The 20,300-nt window shown below is 37.2% G+C and overlaps 1 protein-coding gene across 4 annotated transcripts in view; it reads right to left on the bottom strand.

Annotated features, from left to right (window-relative positions):
• The window catches only part of LOC102226196, a 55,061-nt gene extending 35,823 nt beyond the window's left edge, over positions 1 to 19,238 (bottom strand). For 2 of the 4 annotated variants that reach the window (XM_023334843.1, XM_023334845.1), the window contains exons 1-3: positions 11,629 to 12,586; positions 7,285 to 8,379; positions 5,714 to 5,928 (exon numbers count right to left, since the gene is read on the bottom strand). In XM_023334843.1, coding sequence (XP_023190611.1) covers positions 5,714 to 5,928; positions 7,285 to 8,379; positions 11,629 to 11,760 — 1,442 coding nt within the window. In that variant the 5' untranslated portion in view covers positions 11,761 to 12,586. Of the gene's footprint in view, positions 1 to 5,713; positions 5,929 to 7,284; positions 8,380 to 11,628; positions 12,588 to 18,822 lie in introns of those variants that run through there. The other 2 variants (XM_023334846.1, XM_023334844.1) reach the window with 2 other exon arrangements.
• Positions 19,239 to 20,300: the final 1,062 nt, after the last annotated feature.

Below are 20,300 nucleotides of genomic sequence, written 5' to 3'. Positions count from 1 at the left end.
TCACTGTAGTTCTATCTATCCTCAGTTGAAACAGATCAGGACTGAGAACTGGCCTTTACAACTACTTGCTGCCATGGGCTGTATATAACTGATTTAACTCAGTAACTGTTACACATGGTATTAGTTCAGAACTTTAAAATGAAGCATACTGAAAATTTCAAAATAAAAGCCTTGAATATTTTTACATCATGCAATTGCTGTTTTTGACTTTGTATGACTTTTTCATCCAAAGCACTGTTACACATGGTATTAGTTTGGCCCTTTGAAATGAAGCATACTGAAAATTTCAAAATAAAAGCCTTGAATATTTTTACATCATGTAATTGCTCTTTTTGGCTTTATTTGACTTTTTCATTGAAAGCACTGTTACACATGGTATTAGTTTGGCCCTTTGAAATGAAGCTTAACAAAAATTTCAAAATAAAAGCCTTGAATATTTTTACATGACGTAATTGCTCTTTTTGGCTTTATTTGACTTTTTCATCCAAAGCACTGTTACACATGGAATTAGTTCGGAACTTTAAAATGGAGCATAATAATAATTTCAAAATAAAAGCCTTGAATGTTGTTACATCAGGTATTTGCTGTTTTTGACTTTGTATGACTTTTTCATCCAAAGCACTGTTACACATGGTATTAGTTTGGCCCTTTGAAATGAAGCATACTGAAAATTTCAAAATAAAAGCCTTGAATATTTTTACATCATGTAATTGCTCTTTTTGGCTTTATTTGACTTTTTCATTGAAAGCACTGTTACACATGGTATTAGTTTGGCCCTTTGAAATGAAGCTTAACAAAAATTTCAAAATAAAAGCCTTGAATATTTTTACATGACGTAATTGCTCTTTTTGGCTTTATTTGACTTTTTCATCCAAAGCACTGTTACACATGGGATTAGTTTGGCCCTTTGAAATGAAGCATACTGAAAATTCCAAAATAAAAGCCTTGAATATTTTTACATCAGCTACTTGTGTTTTGAGCATTATATAACTATTTTAACCCAAGGACTATTACGCATGGGATTAGTTTGGCCCTTTGAAATGAAGCATACTGAAACTTCCAAAATAAAAGCCTTGACAACATTTTAAATCGTACCGAACGGTGCACGTCCGCCTCGCTTAACGTTCTTGCGGTTCTCCGCGTGCCACTGATCACGTCGCAGCATTCTTTAGCGTCGACGCCGATTTGTGGCGTGACGACGCCGGGCCCATGCCCGACGGGCGCGCCTTGGCAGGCCCCGGCTAAATTTCTTCCGAAATTTTCTAGTTATTATTATAATTCTTTATTTTTCATCCGTAACCGTTAATGCGGCTCATACCGCTGCGTGCACACCTACAAAAGAGGTATCAAAACCTGCAGAAAATTCACGCCATTCCAGCTATTACTTTTGGTGGGATTCGGGATGAACATGGCGACATAATTCGCAAAAAACTACGAAAAAAACCCCATTATAAGTCAATGGGGAAAATCCATTGAAAACCCTAATACCCTACTGGCTAAAACAGAGAATTGTCTCCCCCAGCTGGCTCAAATGAAGTATTGTAAGTCTGAAAAGCGAAAAGAGCAAGTATGAAAAAAAAAAGATTGTGCCTTGGATATACTGGATTAAACAAAACTTTAAATTTGATTGGTAAACATCCAACAGGTAGATGTGAGTGTGGTATGGATATGGAAACAGTAGAACATGTAATAATTAATTGTGGAAAATATAAAGCAAGTACAATAAATTAGGAAATATGATATAGAGACATTTAAACTTAATAAGATATTAATTAAACACAAAATAAATAAAGCGGTTATTACATGTTTGAAGGTAACAGGATTATATGTAAGACTTTAGATTGGGGAGCGGTTAACTGAAACGTGGGGCGTGCTAACCCCCTGCGCCACCACAGCACGCCCCATGAATATTTATGTTATTTCATAAAATTTCTTAAGAAAACTAAACTGATAGAAAGGATTTAGTGTTTTTTTTTTTTAAGTTGCGCCCTGATCCACACTCCATACCAGTAGGTGGCGGTAATGCACACCATTAAGTTGCTTGCCAACCGCCATTAAAAACAAAAAGAAGAAGAAGAGCTTTCTGCTTCCGACTGCTTGGTTAAGGTAAGAAGTGTTTGTGTTCTGTCCATAAAATATACTATTTAATTTCATTACTATATTATTAGAACTGCTTACAGTTGTTAAATGTAATGTGTTCTTTAAGAAATGTGATCGATTTTAAAAGTTTGACTGCTGTGGGATATTTTGTTGTGGCTCTGATAGCGTAGCTGCTAGCTTGATGGAACCACAATTTGTTCACATGTTAGCACTTTGCTAACTGGCTTTCGTGAAACCTGTTAGGCTACAAAATCTCTGTTAACATCAATCTGATCAGCTGAAATAAGGCAATTTTGTTTTACCTCAACCTAGAGCTATTGTGACTTGCAGAAATTGCCACAAATAACCGGAACTAGCATATTAAGCTACTTCACTGAATCAGTTGCTTCGGATACAGATACTCTCAGCTGCCGTCTTGTGCCGACAGTGAAAAACAGCAGAACTACATAATATTAGCTTGGTATGATGTAAATTATAATTTTTGTTTGAATTACATAAAATAACTTCATGATCTGAGTTTTTTTTCGTTATGCTTGGCCTATCAATAATTTCAAATAATAAAACATAAAATATCTGGGTTTATTTTGTTCATCCGAACCAGAACCTCCAGGTTCTCCGTTGTAGAGTTTTACTGAAAATCAGCGGAGAAATATCTGTAGCGCAGCAGCTGCGGTACAGTCTGCCCACTAGAGTAGAACTGAACCGAACCAAACATGAACGTATTTCATCGCCTAACGAAAGACAAGGAAGCAAAGAAATTTCGGCTAAAGAAATCTGAACTTGATTACATTGCAGCATCCTTTAGCGTCGATGCCAATTTGTAGCGTGACGACGCCGGGCACAAACCAGACGGGCGCGCCTTGGCAGGCCCCGGCTAAATTTCTTCAGAAATTTTGTTTTTCTAGTTAGTATTATTATTATTATTCTTTATTTTTCATCCGTAACCGTTAATGCGGCTCATACCGCTGCGTGCACACCTACAAAAGAGGTATCAAAACGTGCAGAAAATTCACGCCATTCCAGCTATTACTTTTGGTGGGATTCGGGATTAACATGGCGACATAATTCGCAAAAAACTACGAAAAAAACCCCATTATAATTCAATGGTACAAATCCTACACCCTAATACCCTACTGGCTAAAACGGAGAATTGTCTCCCCCAGCTGGCTCAAAAAGAGAATTGTCTAACCCAGCATCTCTAAAATAGAGATTAGGTTTATGTGGATACCAGCTCATAAAGATATAGCAGGAAATGAAATGGAAGATCATTTACCTAAGGTGTCCTTAAAACAAAGTAGAATTATGGAAATAAAGTATTGTAAGTCTGGAAAAAATATAATGAATTATTAAGAGCAACATCAAAGGAAACATGATATAGAGACATTTAAACTTAATAAGATATTAATTAAACACAAAATAAATAAAGCGGTTATTACATTTTGGAAGGTAACAGGATTATATGTAAGACTTTAGATTGGGGAGCGGTTAACTGAGTAACTGTTACACATGGAATTAGTTTGGAACTTTAAAATGAAGCATAATAATAATAGGCTTCTAAAGAATAAGTTACAGTTAAAAATTCCAGATATTTTGGGATATTCCTCTTCCTCTGAATATTTATGTTATTTCATAAAATTTCTTAAGAAAACTAAACTGATAGAAAGGATTTAGTGTTTTTTTTTTTTTTAAGTTGCGCCCTGATCCACACTCCATACCAGTAGGTGGCGGTAATGCACGCCCTGATCCACACTCCATACCAGTAGGTGGTGGTAATGCACACCATTAAGTTGCTTGCCAACCGCCATTAAAAACAAAAAGAAGAAGAAGAGCTTTCTCCTTCCGACTCTCCTTGGTTAAGGTAAGAAGTGTTTGTGTTCTGTCCATAAAATATACTATTTAATTTCATTACTATATTATTAGAACTGCTTACAGTTGTTAAATGTAATGTGTTCTTTAAGAAATGTGATCGATTTTAAAAGTTTGACTGCTGTGGGATATTTTGTTGTGGCTCTGATAGCGTAGCTGCTAGCTTGATGGAACCGCAATTTGTTCACATGTTAGCACTTTGCTAACTGGCTTTCGTGAAACCTGTTAGGCTATAAAATCGCTGTTAACATCAATCTGATCAGCTGAAATAAGGCAATTTTGTTTTACCTCAACCTAGAGCTATTGTGACTTGCAGAAATTGTCACAAATAACCGGAACTAGCATATTAAGCTACTTCACTGACTCAGTTGCTTCGGATACAGATACTCTCAGCTGCCGTCTTGTGCCGACAGTGAAAAACAGCAGAACTACATAATATTAGCTTGGTATGATGTAAATTATAATTTTTGTTTGAATTACATAAAATAACTTCATGATCTGAGTTTTTTTCATTATGTTTGGCCTATCAATAATTTCAAATAATAAAACATAAAATATCTGGGTTTATTTTGTTCATCCGAACCAGAACCTCCAGGTTCTCCGTTGTAGAGTTTTACTGAAAATCAGCGGAGAAATATCTGTAGCGCAGCAGCTGCGGTACAGTCTGCCCACTAGAGTAGAACTGAACCGAACCAAACATGAACGTATTTCATCGCCTAACGAAAGACAAGGAAGCAAAGAGATTTCGGCTAAAGAAATCTGAACTTGATTACGTTGCGGATGCCAATTTGTAGCGTGACGACGCCGGGCACAAACCAGACGGGCGCGCCTTGGCAGGCCCCGGCTAAATTTCTTCAGAAATTTTGTTTTTCTAGTTGAATACTGTAAGCCTTTTCTTACGGTGGCCGTCGTACTTTCTGCTTTAAAATAAGGTTATGTAAGGTTTTTCTATGTATGTTACATCTCATGAAATATCTGAAGTGTTATATCTTTTTCTTTAGGATAGAAATGCACCACAAATCTATGATATAAACAGAAACTTTCCATAAGTAGGAAAGAAATAAAAGTATACTTGAATATTTCTGAGTTATTATCGTGGGGTAATAAGTCATCTAACAGTTTTGATTGTGTCTCTCTTTTGTGTTGGTAGCCTGAATGCCTTAAAGGGCCGTTTTCATGTGCAGTTCTGTCTTCACCTTACACAGACATAAAAATGCAGTGAATAAATCGATTTTCAATCCATTTTTTGCACCTTAATTTGGACTTAATTTCTTTCCATATTGAAATGCTGACTAACTACATTTCCTCGTGTGTTGTACTGTAATTTTTATGGTAAAATGGTTTATGGCAACATCAGATACCAGTAATTTACCATAAAGTAATTTTTTTATTTTTATTTTTTTATAAAATGCCCTGTAGTGCCGTAACGTACCAGAGAGAAATGGGAAAGTTGTGAGTAGCGTGTACACAAGGTTTATTAAAAGCACTAAGACCATCCTCCAGACTCTGACTGTTTCTGTTTGTTCTTCACTTGACAGCAGGACTATAGGGAGAAGGCAGAAGAGCTTGATTGTTTCACACATTACCTGTCTCATTTTACACTGTCATGACATAGTGATGGTATTATGTAAAAAAAAAAAACTATTTTTTTTATAAATTCTATGTACTGCTGCTTTAAGGTTGGTTGAAGTTTGTGCTAATATGACATTTGCTTTTCTCCAAACAATACCATGAAACAATGTCCAACCTGTGTTTGAGACGGGGGCTTCGAGTTGGGGGGTACAAAGAAGAATGGGTGCCTTGGAAGCTCCCCTTAGCTCCAAGTCCTGGTTTGGGGATGGGCAGACCTTTGACCTCCTTCTCCATCTTCTTCCACTGCTGGCGAGCAACCAAAAAGTCCACATGCTCAGTAGAGACATTCTCACTGAGGGTCTCCTGTTGCACATAGAAATCTAAAGGAATCTGATAAATAAAAAAAGAAAAACGTAAATGAAGATTTCAAGATTTTAAAACAAAGCTGATATTACTGATAAGTTATCAAGAGTTTGCAAAGTAACTAAGAAAATGTGTTCTTAACCAAGTTAAAGAAGATGGTGAAGGTTTAAATCACTGGTACCTATCTCCAGCAGTCATAGAATCAGAGGCAGTGTACACCTTGGACAGGTTGCCAGTCCATCACCGGGTAACACAAAATCACACAAGTCAGACAACTGTAACCTTAAATAATATGTTAATATGTGTTTCATCAGATTAAGTGTGATTATTTTATGTTACAGCAAAAATTGCTCAACCAAAGCACAATAAATATTATTTTCATCAATGCTTTAAGATTTAAAGGTTAGTCAATTGTTTTCAGCCTGCAAAATAAAGAATAAACTTTCTGCATGTTTTAGTCCCACTGACAATCTGTGAGGAGCTTTGAAGTTTGTACACTGCTGTTTGATTTAAAACTGAAGAGATTTTTCCTAGAAGACTGCACAGCACTCTTAGTTTGTGATCAACAGACTCTTCAAATAGTTAAAGAGCTGTTCTATAGTGATGGGCAGTAGAATTTTCTTTATTGTTATAAGAATTGTTATTTGGTGGTAACATCAGTAAAGTTTAATTAACAATGAGGGCAAACCCCAAACACTGAAACGATTATTACACTCTTTTTCTACTTTTGTTTTGACATTTAAATTTGTGAATGCCAGAAGTTAATGCAGTCTGCTGGGTTTCCTTAGTCAGACACTTTTTAAACTAATTTGGATGATTAAATGAGTTAATTACTATTTGACCTTTTTTGGCAAAGTGTCTATGAGATATGTTGTAAATTAGTGCTATATAGATAAACTGTATTGAATAGAATTTGATAGTGTAAATACACTGCTAAACTAAACAAGATCACTGCATTCAATCACGCTTGTCTGGAAGCACTTAGTACGGAGCTAACGGCTCATTTCCACTTAGCAGTGCAGCGTGGATCAGTGCAACCTGAGTGAAGCTGCCCCCTCTCACCACCTTCTTCAAATTTAACAAAATTGATGTCAAATGTTCGTGCAGCAAATTTTTTTATTTGTGCCACTATCATTTTAAAGATACTAATAAAAAAGTTTCCAGATGTCATCAGAGGCCAACAAACCCCCCACTCACATGTACAAAATCAAACAAATTTGGTGTCAATCAACCAGCAAAAATGTGCAGCAGAAATTTTAGTTTGTGTTTCTTTTGCTTTCATCTTTGCCAATCTCTGGTCTCAACTTTAGCTTCCAGCTCTCTGGGACACTGAACAGCAGGGGACAAGGCAGGTAGAAAATATATGAATGATGTGAAACATACCCTCCTATCAGGGTCGGTTGAGCTGGCTGTGGAGCTCACCGAAGGAGAGTGCAGGAAAAGATCTCTTCTTGACTTCATCTGTTCTTCACTGTCCTCCATGACTTTAATCTTCTTCTCATTTTGCTTATTCACCTCTCCTTCTTCCAACTTCAACACATCAGTTTGTACTTCTTCCACTTCACCATCCTTCATGCTCTGTGCAATGCATGTGTCATCAGCATAATCTCTGTTTTCTTTTGAATGGTCAGTCTCATCACGATGAGCTAAGGCTAGCCATTGGTCCTCCCCAACATCACTGTCTGAGTACACAACAGCCAGCTCTGCTTTGAGGCGGTCACTGAGATCATCTCTGTTGTCTAAGTCATGTCTCCAGGCCTCCTGTAGTGTGGATTCTGTTGGATCTGAAGCGATAACTGAGGGTTCAGACAACAAACTTTGTGAATTTTCATTAACGAAAATCTGATCTGATGAAGCATCTCGCTTAATTTCTCCCAGAATTCCTGTTATCCATATATTTACTTTATCTGTGCCTTCTCTACCTTCATCCACCCCTTCTATTTCTCTTTTCCCCAGAATATAATTTTCTGATTCCTCTTTTTGTGTATCTTCCCCCTCTACTCTCCCTCTGTGCTCAACTATGTTTCTTCCTTGTTGAATATCTCCTTCTAGGTCTATTCTTAGACCATCCTGTCCTTCCACTTCCCATCTTCTTTCATCTTCCCCTTCAGTTTTTACTCTCCCACCATCTTCTTCCTCCTCTTGTTCACTGTCATCCTGTACTTCCTTCTCCTCTTCGGTTATAAAATAAAGGTAGTCACATTCATCTCTTTTCTCATTTCTGTTTTCTACCACTGCTTCCACTTTTGGAACTTTTGGATCTGGGAGTACCTGTAACTCCTGATTGCCACAGTTAAAGAAATTATCTGTCTCTAGGTCTGTTGCTGTACATGAGGGACTAATCTCCATGGCAACCAGATTCCGTGGGTATGCAAGCGTAGAAAAGTCACAGGCAAGATTGTTGTTGGAGGAGGGGCTGTTGTCGTGGTTTCTGTCCGTCAGTTCAGGTATCGTTCTTTTAAACCCAGCTGTAGCTCTCTGCGGAAATAAACATTAAAAAATCATTAGTATTTTTTGAAATGCCAAAAATGATCAGCTTATATTGCACACATCTACACTTGAATAATAATATTCAACAACAGTATTCATTTAGGAATAAATTAAAGATCACAGTACTTCTTACCAACTAGAGGGTCCATGATTAGAGCTTGTTTTAAAAATAATAAATATATAATCCCCAAATGAGTAGGAACGAGTTTATGATTGGGGGTGGCGCATATCAGAAATCTGACAGATCCGTAAATAGCTTGAGCAGAAATGTCATAAACAATAATCTGATCCCTTCTAACGAGTAGTCAAACATATTACTATTTAAAATCCAGTAATCAGATTAAAGTTATGTATCTAAGATACTGTGTTACTATATTTGTAATTTTATAATTTGTCTTCTTATATTACAGGCACACTTGTGTCTTTGTGTGTACTCTGGTGGCCAAGCAATGATATTTCATTGCCAATTTCACTAATGTGTCTTTGTGCAATGACAATAAAATAAGTCTAAGTCTAATTTTGGTTAGTAAACACATACTGTATATTGTTGCTTTCCTCTTTTTTGTTGGGGAGTTGTGTCTCATGTGTAACAACAGCAACACAAATGTAAACAATGGAGTGAACAGAGATGCACATTTTCTAGTTGATGGATTTGTCATTGAGTGACCAATTTACTTTTTCAAAGTAACTATGTCACCCCTGGTATTAAATTAACTATACTACATACTGTATTAATCTATAAATCAATAGACATGTCTATTGAAATTTTTTTATCCATATTTCTGTCCCATTTGTATGGCAATAAAAGGATCTGGAAGTTTTGTTTTTCCACTAAAAGCACTGGTTTGCACAGTAAATGTCATGTGGGTGAAATTTTATGGATGATACTCTGATGTCCCATTCTCCTGAAGGCAGCACAAAGCTGCACTAGAACCTGACAGAAACACTGAAGAGAAGAGTTGTGGTAAAACTTTTATCTGTCCAGTTTGTGCAAGATTTAGCAACTAAAGTAAAAAAGGCACAGAAAAATAATCCACTCTGAATGGCTACTGATAGGCCTGCTGATTTTAAGTTGAATGTCTGTTGCATTTTTCTTAGACACTTGTAATTTCTGTTCACGTGGCTTTTTTATTCTTTGGGAAATTAATAATTTAGTAATGTATTTTTCTTTTAAGGATTTTTGAGGATAAATACATAAACAGCAATAAAAATCAAAACAGCAACAATAATGATAGCATTTTAATCATAAAATAATATTCAGTGCAAGTATCCTCCATCTTCTTTGAAGGGGTCTGGGTAGGGGGGCGCTGGTCAAAAAAAGGTTGAGAAACACTGCCCTAGTTGATAAAATCCAGTTCCATTATAGTTCTATTTCTTCAAGACCAAATAGAGCTCAACAAATAAAGTTATTTAAAAAAAGGTTTTAGCAGAATGAGAGCAAGTGGTGCATCTTTAAGCTGAATCTCAAGTTCTTCTGGAGATACTGGCCAGCTGCCGCCATTTCCAAACAGCATCAATTAGGAGCTCTGAAACGGAGAGGTTAGGAAAGGCCTTGGGCAGTAACAGTACATTTAAAAAAAAAATCTTTCTGGATACACTCTACTTTCTTAATGATGCTGCACAATGGGCCATGTTCACATAGAAACATTCACTTACAGATAACAGCACATAAACATGTCAATACAGAGAGCAGATTAAAATAGCCTTCATGACCTATAAACTAAAGCCTTTCTATTGTTGCCATGGCAGCGCCACATCGGCAGTGAGTGGGTATCCAGATTATTATAGTCTGTGTTTCCAGCCATGTGCTGGTGACAGATGGAACAAGTTTCTATGGTAACACTAAGTATAAATGCAGAAGAGGACAAGCTGCTAAAGTAATTTTCCTCTTAGTGAGGTCACAACTATGAGGAGAAAAATCTAACTACTCACATGTAACACTATTATTCTGAACTGAATCCTACCCATTCACTTCTAAAGTAAATGAGCTGACATCCTGAATGATGTTCTTTAAGTGCAAGAAGGTGTTTCTCATCTAAAATTAGAAACATGGCTGCATGAAAGTGTCCCAAACATTGCCAGAAAAATACATCAGAGGTGCAACACAAAATCTATGATTAAGCAACTTTTCTTTAAGCTTAAAGCAGTGTGATGCATTATTTAAACTGAACTGGCAAAGGAATACACCCTATAACTCTAATCTTACATGGCTTCGAAACTATTTTCTTAGAATGTAATTTCTAGCAGCCATTTGAACAACAGCGTCTGATCTGATTAGATGAAGAAATTGTCTCTATTTAAAGTTGGAATTTGGGGCAAAGCAAAATTCACAAATACATACTCTCTCCTTCTATTCCTCTCCTTCATGACTTGGTAGAGATCTTCTCTACTGCTGAAATTAACTGTGTGTTTTTCAGATTTATTTTGGGAATTTAACCAACACCTGGTTATTTATTTAATTACTCCAAATAAAAAATATATTTTAATTACATATATTTAGATTTCAGAGGTGCTCCTTGTTTTCCATGAAGGAGGTATTTTTTTATCATTTCCCTACAATAATTACAAAAACTCAACAGAAAAAAAAACATTTTCAAAAATCCCTTCTAAGAAATGCGCCAAATGTATTTGTGAGTGAAAATTAAAAGTAAACATTAAAAGGTTTCAGTTTCACAAAATACAAAGACGGTATGTTGCATAAATGTTTGGCTGTGGAAGTGAATTTTTCAATATCGCTATCAAGCTAATTTTCTATTAGCAGCTTCACAAATCTTTTCGATAAACATTAAATTACGAATGAAAATGCGAATATACATTTATCTTGGCTTTTTTTCTTTTCTTTTTATTTTATCTTTCCCTGAAGGATAAGTTTTTTTTGCAACATTGTTTTGCTAATTTATCTTCCACCGTAGCTTTGGAGGTTTGGATGAGCACGGCACATTGTATGGCAGCTCAAATTACCGATGAAGCGTGACCTACTGTAGCCACCAGGGGTCCACCAAGGGTATTACATAAGAGCGTGTCGGAAATTCGGGACCAGCTCATGACACGAGTACACAAGCCCAGAAAACCATGCTTTTGATTGTGCCGTAAGGTAAGAACCTTCCTCGCGCATCATTCTCAAAATACCACCAAGCGTCTCTAATTCTGTCCCCGCACACAAAAAGGCACAGAAGTCATTACCACGCTTTGTCCTCACCAACTTCATGTGTTTCGTGGGTTTCTGTATCTACCTACCAGCAGCTTCCAGCAAAGCAGCCAAAACGAAATCATTTCCAGACGGCCACGGCGCGCGCATTCGTCTCTCCCTCTTCCCAACGGCAGCGCGAGTAGCCAGGCGGCCACTCGCTGGCGCGAGGTGGAACGCATATGAAACTCACGGCCACGGCGCGTGTTTGTATGAGACGGAGATAGGTAGAAAGAGAACAGAGAGAGAGAGGATGTATCGACGTATGCTATTCCGCTGCAGGTGAATTAGAGCAGAAAAGATAAATCTCTATTGACAGGCTATTGTATCTCTTTCTGTCCTCGTTTTTTCTCTCACTGACGCACTACATTCCGCATTACCACCCTCCAATTAACCTTTTTCGACAAGTAGGATGTAGAAATAAAATATTTTAGCCCTCCCTCAACTATGATTTATGTTACATAGAAGGCTGTAGGAACTGCCAAAGTCAAGAAAAACAGAAATATAAATTTTGCTTTAAAAAAATGGTATTATCAAAGCAATACACCAACAAATACAAAATTAAAATTAGATTTGTTGGCATAAAGAACTTATGAGATCAAAGTTTAGTAATTATATTTGCTACAAATTTTTGTTGGATTCTTTCAACTTCCTTTTGTCCACTTCACTTTTTCCCGATACTTTAGTCGCTCCCTTATGCAACTGGGTCAATATTAATAGTTGTATATTTACACAAAATGTGTTCTTTAATGTATTTTCCGCTTATACTTGACTGTTCTTGTGTTCTTCTGTGTCTACTATAAGAGGTTTGGTCCTCCAGCTCCACCTTACTTTCTTCTTTTGTTCAGTATTCTCCAGGACTATTATAAATATTAAGTTATTAATTTCCTCTTCCCTTTTGTTATTCATTTCACTGAGGAGAGGCAAGTTTTATAATCCTTTCATTTATATTGTCCAAATGTTTATTTTTCCTTCTGTATTAATGATAGATGTTTGGATATTTTTATTTGAGTTGCTATTACGCCTTCATAACATTTTATGCATGCTAACATTATTTTGTATAGATTGGGTTGGAGAACTGGAGCACATGCTATGTGCTACTGCTAATATCTCCTGATTGACAGATTAAATAAACGGAGACCGCCTCCAAACCCAGACTTGGTGTCTTGTGGTTTGTCCGCTCACCACGTAATACACAAAACGCAGAAGTCCATCAGTAACATTTACTTACCTTTCTATTCATTCTTTGTGTAAATAAATACATTTTTCTAAAAGTAATTTATTTACAGATAACTTTTTTCATTTTCCTCAGTATTTTTAACCTACTCATTTCTCTGGCCTCTTTCTGTTTCCATGTTATATTTCTATGATTTCATCTCCACACTGTTAAAAAAATAATAAAAGAAACCGGTCGCTAATTGTCTCTACCGGCAGCTGTGGATGTCAGAATTTTACTGTATAAATATGGTAAAGTCCTGGCAACCACAACTCCCGGTATTTTACCATATTTAATAAAATACAGAAATACCCTATTTAGTAAAAAAAAATACGGTATTTTGTGGTTGCCACACTGTAAAAAAACAAAGGCTCTATTTTATGATACAATACTGGCAGCTGTGGTTGCCAGAACATTACTGGGAACCGAAGAAAAAAAGTGTGTTCCAATTTCTTTTTTTGTGCGATTTCCTATCTATTTGGGCCTAAAAAAACTCCTTACAATTAAACATTTTTTAAACATATTTTTATTTTTAATTTCACAGCATGTCCACTGTAGTGGACAACAGGATGCTTTTAGTGTGAAAATACAACTGAATTTAGAAAATGAGCAGATTATGGCTTTAGAGTGATATTAACAAAAGAATAAATTTAATTTGATCAAAAAACTAAATTCTTTATCACTCTTGGTTGTTTTCTGTTGCTTATTGCTTGCAAGGACAATAGTTGCCTGTGTATTTAGTTTAACATTGAACATAAGCAGTTCTACAGTTCTTCTTTTGGATATTTTAGCGGTGATAATCCTGGAAGCACGTTTTCCTTTTGGTGATGCAGAGAAACATCTTGCATTTGGTACACCACATGTATGTCTTGCCATTGCAGCCCTTGTTCCTGCATCTTTCTGCATGCTTGATATCCACCATCTCTGGCATGTGCCTGGCCCCTAGTCTGCGTACAGAGGGCTCTGGTTGAGGGATCCTTGTTTTGGTTGCTGTCTTCACTGCTGTCATCAAATGAAGGACTATCCAACAGCTCTTCAGCCAGGTGCAATTTGAAGTCCAGATACTGTTGGGTGTTCTTAGATCATCGATTAATAGCTTTACTGTCAGACTTGTATTGGATCCAAGCGTTTGTAATGGCAACATCAAAGAAATGAGCGATCACACGTGATGCCCATTTCTTGGTCCTGGTTGACATGCGATAAAAGCTCAGCATTCGGTCACACAGGTCTACGCCACCCATGTTGTCATTGTATTCTCGGATCACTGCTGGTCGTCGCACCTGGACATGAGCCTTTTCTTTGTTGGACCATCTGCTACAGATATCTTCTGGATCTTTCCCATACACAGTGGAAGCCATCAACACTGGTTTATTGTCAAACCATTTAGTGATTGGATCAGGCTGGCAATCACTGATGCTCCTCTCCCTTCTTTTCGCAACTGCTTATCTCCTGGTAGCTGGCATGGCTTTGGTACTCGGTTCCTCATTATTGTTCCAGTTGCTGGAAGACCCTTTGCAAGCAAAGCATCCATGAGATCGATTGTTGTGAAGTATCGATCAAAGAATACACAGGTTCCTGTGGGAAGAGATTCAACCAATCGCAAGACTGCTGCAGCTCCAACTCCCAACCTTTGGCCCCTGAACGTATTCTTCCCTTGATACACCTCAAAATCCAGCACCAGACCATTTGGAGAGGCAAGGACAAAGACCTTTAGGCCAGTAGGGTTTGGCTTGCCTGGGACATATTGCCTGACTGGACAGCGGCCTGTGAAAGGGATGATTTGCTCATCAATGCAGACCTTGTTATACCTTGGAAGTCTGAGACAGCCTTGCCTCACACGGTCAAGCAATGGTCTGACTCTCCAAAGAATGTCTGACTCCTTTGTCTCTTCTGTTACATCCAGATCATCAACAATCTTGAGTGAGCTTCTCAGCTTGTAGAACCTATCCCTTGTCATTTTCCTGCTAATAACTGGCACTTTAGTTTTTTTAGCCCAAAACATTTTAACTCTGGGATAGCCAAGGCAGGCCATGTGTACTGATATGCCAAAGAAAATCTTGGTTTCTTGAGCAGTAGTATTTAATGACATTCCTGTAGTTTGCAGCTGTTTTTGATTTGTAAAAGCTGCTAAATCTTCAAAGATTTTGTCGTCGATGTACTGCGAAAAGTATTGGATTGGACTCCAGTGTTCTCGGATTTTAGGGTCATCTTGACAGACAGGAAGCCCAGGTAGCACAGGTGTGAATCTATTATGATGGATGGGAAAAAAACACAAATAAGTACTAAAATACTAAATACTAATACAGCAATAATCTAATATGATAATAGAATTGGATACATTAGCCTAGAACTAAATAAAACATACAAGGTAGTCCTGGCCCACAAAGCACGACGACTTTCCTGCTCCCTTTCTGGCTCTGAGTCTGTCTCCTCATCAGATACTCCTGCATCTTCTTCCTCTCCTTCTTCACCTACTTCTTCTTCACCGTCTTCTCCTGTCCCAGGCTGATACTCATCCTCATCCTCATCTGACAGCCCCAAATCTGAATCTCCCTCTACTATTCAGTATAAAATCCTCTCTGCTTCACTTCTTTCTCCTACAACAATGTTGACTCATTAAATACATTAAAATGGTCCTGGTTTCCACTAAAATTGACATTCATAAAAGGACTGTTATTTCAAAACAGAAATAATTAAACTGTTTTCTGAGATAAAAATATTATCATTGACATGTTAATAAACAAGACTATATATAATTATCATGGTAAAAATAGTAATAGATAAAGAATAATTTGCTTACCTTTCCTCTTTCCATAAAATGTGGTTGTTGGTATGCCAGCCATTTTGATTGAAAAGAAAGTGAGTTCCCAGCATGCAAACCTATCACATGACACATCACTGGAAAGCCCAGGATGTCCTCTAAAGAGTACTGCGGGGCTTGATAGGGTAACTCAAAATAGTAAAAGAAAATACAGGTGAACAAAATGTCCACTATAAAGGACACAAATGAATGGGCCGGGTCTCAGGAGGATTCTGGCAACCAAAACTGCCAGTATTTTACCTTATTTACTAAAATACGGTAAAATACCGTAGGGATAAAATAGATACATCAATCTGTCTCATGACTTCATTGATGCATGTACTGTATGTGAAATTTGTCAACTGGTAGTGGTGGTCTAACACGAGCTGCAGAAGTCGGTGTGTGCGCTTTGTGTATGTGCATGTGTGAAAGAATGGGCTCTTTGCACGTAAGGCGCTGACGTCATATCTGTATGAGCGAAATGCAGCTTTCTTTCTTCCGTTTTCAGTTACCATGACGGCTAGAAAAGACAAGGTCGGATTTCAGAAGCAAATAAAGCAATACCATGAACAATGTTGTCTTTAATATATAATGGGCTTTTAATTTTTCTTGGATTTACAAATGACCCTGAATTAAGAAGACTGTGGCTTTTAAATATTCGTCTTGACAATATTTAAAAGCGGCACAGCAAAGTTTGCAGCCTTCACTTCACTCCGGATCAGCTTTTTCAGCCTACAACTACCGGGGAGAGTGAGTTTATGGGAACAAGTGAACCAACTAGAGCCAGACAGCCGAGCAAGTGATCCGCCTGTACACACTGCTGTAAACACCATTCTATTTGAGCTCTTCACAAGAAGCATGCAAAAGTAATTAAACGAAATAACACGGAGACCTTAAGGAACACGGCCATATTTTTCTACTTTGAACTTGAACAGTCAGCTGAACTCGAACTCTGACACCAGTTCTGCCCTACTGCGAAGCCATTGGGCTTTTTGGGCTTCTTCATGCTGAAGAAGCACAAGCCCCAACTGAAGCAAAAGCCCCAACCGTATCCCTGTTACTTGGTCTCTGTTTGACACCAACGACAATAAAACACACATAATATACTTGAAAATAAATATAAAATAAAGTAAAAACATTGTCCGTTAGAATGGATTAAAATGTTTAGATACTTAAATAGCACATTTTTTTTAAATGAAAATGTCCAAGAATATTTCCTACTAGCATAAGCTATAGTTAATGTTAGCCACAAAGTTCAAAGAAAGTAAAACTCAACTTCATATCTGTGAATGTATAACGAGGAGTACATCTTAAAACCTTTCTCCAGCTTACTTGTTGGGGCTTCTGATAGATGTACATTATTGTTACCATGGCCACGCCCTGCAAACACCTAATGTAAAATTCCATTTTCAATAGACCCTTAGCGACCGAGCCGCTTATCCCCGTACGCGGAAGCTAACGTGCAAAGAGCCCATTAGAAGCCATGCGCACACAGTGACCTTGCTAACAGGTCTCTTTCATAACAGGAAAACAAAAGAACAGATTGATTCACCCTGTTGGCAAAATCCATTGAATGCAATGCATTCAATGGATTTATGTATCAAAAGAACATTTTTGATACATCTCATGAACATGTTATTAGACCCATCCAGGTTAAAATGGAATCAAGTGATAGATATCTGTAACTTTAAGTCTGACCATCCATCTGTCCATCTCCTGAGCCAGCTTAATGCTGTGTGAGTTCATGGAGGGTGGCTGGTAGCTGTCTTCAGTAGTCGATGGAGGTTGAGGGCAGGGGGTCTTACACTCTACTCGATCCCTGGACACATCAATTTATGAGCTGATTTTTTGTATCCATAAGCTATCTTTTTTATTTTTATGTTCTTAATGATTGTTCAAATTCAATTTCAATGCGTGTACTAATCTTTTTCTTGGTTTTACTCAGGTTATATTAAATTGGGCAGGTGATATTTTGGTTTCCCTGATTTGCAGTACTTCTTTATGTTTAAACTCTATTTCCATTGTCTTCCATTTGTTCTTTCTTCATCACTAACGCAAGACCAGTTCAGAGGTGTAGGAATAACCTCACATTTTTCTGAAACAACTTGAATTCATCCATCGTCGTCAATTAACTGGACAGGATAACTATCTCCAGCACTCTTTCAGTTAAATGAGGCCACACCATGTCCATTTGCTTTAAAACTTTTTGAACTACTTTGAATAATTCATTGAGCATACTTTACTGTTTAATTACTAGGACCACTTGGAATGTATGCGTGATTGAATTGAAAATATTTTTTTCCCCTTTTTCTTTGTAAAGTGCCTTGAGACGATATTTGGTGTGAATTGGCGTAGCTATGTAAAACTGAATTGAAAATGATTTGAACCATGTACAGGTTGTCAGTCTATCACAGAGGACCACAACACAAACAACCTACACAGTGTACCACCACGAAACTGCTGATTTGTCTCATTTATATTTAAAATATCAAAATATAATTTCCATTATTCAACAGTTTCTTGTTTGAAAATTAGTGGATATAAGTAAACACTTCCACCCCTTATGCCTGTTAACATCTACTCTGCTCAAACAAAATGCCAGTTAAAACAATAAATGACCTATGAATTATATTGCAAATTAAATAAATGTATACAATATTTTAAATTTAATAATCAATTTGTGTCATCATTCCTATGTTGATCAAAAACCATCCCGTTATATATTATTTTAAACTGCTTTAGGCTTACACACCATTTCAGTTCAGCCTTTAAACTATTCCAGAGCCAAACTCCACATATGGACACACAAAAGGTTCTTGTTGCATGTGCTGGTAATACTTTAAAATTTAAATTACCCCTCAAATCATATCCTCCTTCTCAAATCTTGAACCTGGAGAAGCTAAGTCACAGAAGATACACAGATTACACCCCAAGATGCAGAACAACTGGAAATGAATTAAATAAACAATAAAAGAAATAACATTTGAAAAAAAACACAACTAAGACACACTAAGCTTTTGGTCATCTTAGTGGTGAATGACTGACAGATGTAAACTAGAATACTTTTTCCTGCATCATTCTCACCAATATTTTTGTCTTAAATGTGTAAATGAAACTAAATATATAAATCTCTGTCACAGAAAACATTCAGTGATCAAGCTAGCATGCTTAAAGAGAGAAAAACAACTTTTAAGTCAAAAAACAAATGGAACACTGATAGACTCTTACCTGCTCTTCCAGCTGTAGAATGTATGATCTCACCTGGCTCAGAATAGATTTGCTCTTTGTTTGTGCATTTCATCTTCCAATGTCATTCTCTCCTCCCCCTTTTATATATCCCACTATCCCTCTCTCTTTCCCCGTCATACACAAATCTCAGAGCCAGCGGGTACATACTGAATATGTGTAGGCAGCATCCAATCAGGAAACGGCAGCTTTGGTAACATGCGCCACACACACGTTTAGCCTGACTTGATCACATGGAAACTATTATGGGATGGATACAGGCACACATAATATTGTCTCCACCCAGCTACTCTCTCTCTCTCATTAATACACACAGCCACAGATGCTGTCACACAAGTCAAGTACAGCTGTCATTTGTGACCATTTTATCTAACCAAAGGATTAGTATTTCTTTTCCTTTTTTGCACCAAGGTTCTCACTAAAATATTGCCAGTTTTTCCCTTTTTCTTGTGCTTTATATTGCCTGCAAGCTTCTACTGCATGTCATAATTTACATACGAGGGTGTCTGAATTAAGAATGTTATGCAAGGTTTGGATGAACACATTTATCTGGCACAGATGAAATCAGAGTGCTGATATTTCCCCCTACAAAACTGCCACATTCATATTTTTCCATGTTTTGTTAGAAGTCTTCATTTACAATAATGAAGCGGACCCTTAAAATGATCTTCCTCATTCAACATCCTCAGTGTGATCAAATCAAAAATCAAATTTTATTTGTATAGCAGATTTCAGCAGCAAGGCATTTCAAAGTGCTTGCAAAGTGTGATCAGGATTTGTGGATGAGGGACGGATGAAGAACAAAACAGCCTTTGGCCAAACATCATTGTTTGGCCAAACAATGATCAAAGCAATGATCAAAGCCATAGCGAACACATGGCTCTGCCACAAAACCACGTAAATATTAAGTAGGATATAAAAGATATAACAATCTAGGCCTTTTATAAAACAATATTTTTTCCGTAACATTTTTCTGCTTTTCTTCAAATATAATTTAGCTGACCTATAGAACACTAATGTCACTCAGTGCAACCATAGACATTCCAACATATCCTGACATTGTAAGGTTAATTATGCAAACATGTGTGCAGCTGTCTGAAATGAACGGTCTTCTGGTTGGCTCCCAGAAGACCGTGGAGATGTCTGATTGGTGGACTGCTGGAGGTAATTGATTTTTTTTTAAAAACTGACATAGACTTCCTGCTATGCATCTTCAGCTTATCTTAACTGTGCACACCGTTTCTTTGCTATACACCTTTGTAAAAGTTCTTAGAGTTTGTAGGAGTGAGCTGCCATTTGCTTAGTTTTCTCATGGTTTTGCCATTTGGTTATTCACTTTCAAATAAGCAAGTTTTAGTTAATGTGGCAACACAAAGGTATGAAATAACTTGATACTCCTGCCCCTTAAAATGCACCTCTTAGGTTAACAAGGTGTCAGTGCCACCTTGGGAATTGCACCC

The sequence above is a fragment of the Xiphophorus maculatus genome, chromosome 6 (assembly GCF_002775205.1).
Source record: "Xiphophorus maculatus strain JP 163 A chromosome 6, X_maculatus-5.0-male, whole genome shotgun sequence".
Classification (NCBI taxonomy): domain Eukaryota; kingdom Metazoa; phylum Chordata; class Actinopteri; order Cyprinodontiformes; family Poeciliidae; genus Xiphophorus; species Xiphophorus maculatus.
This window is presented reverse-complemented; position numbering and strand designations above follow the sequence as displayed.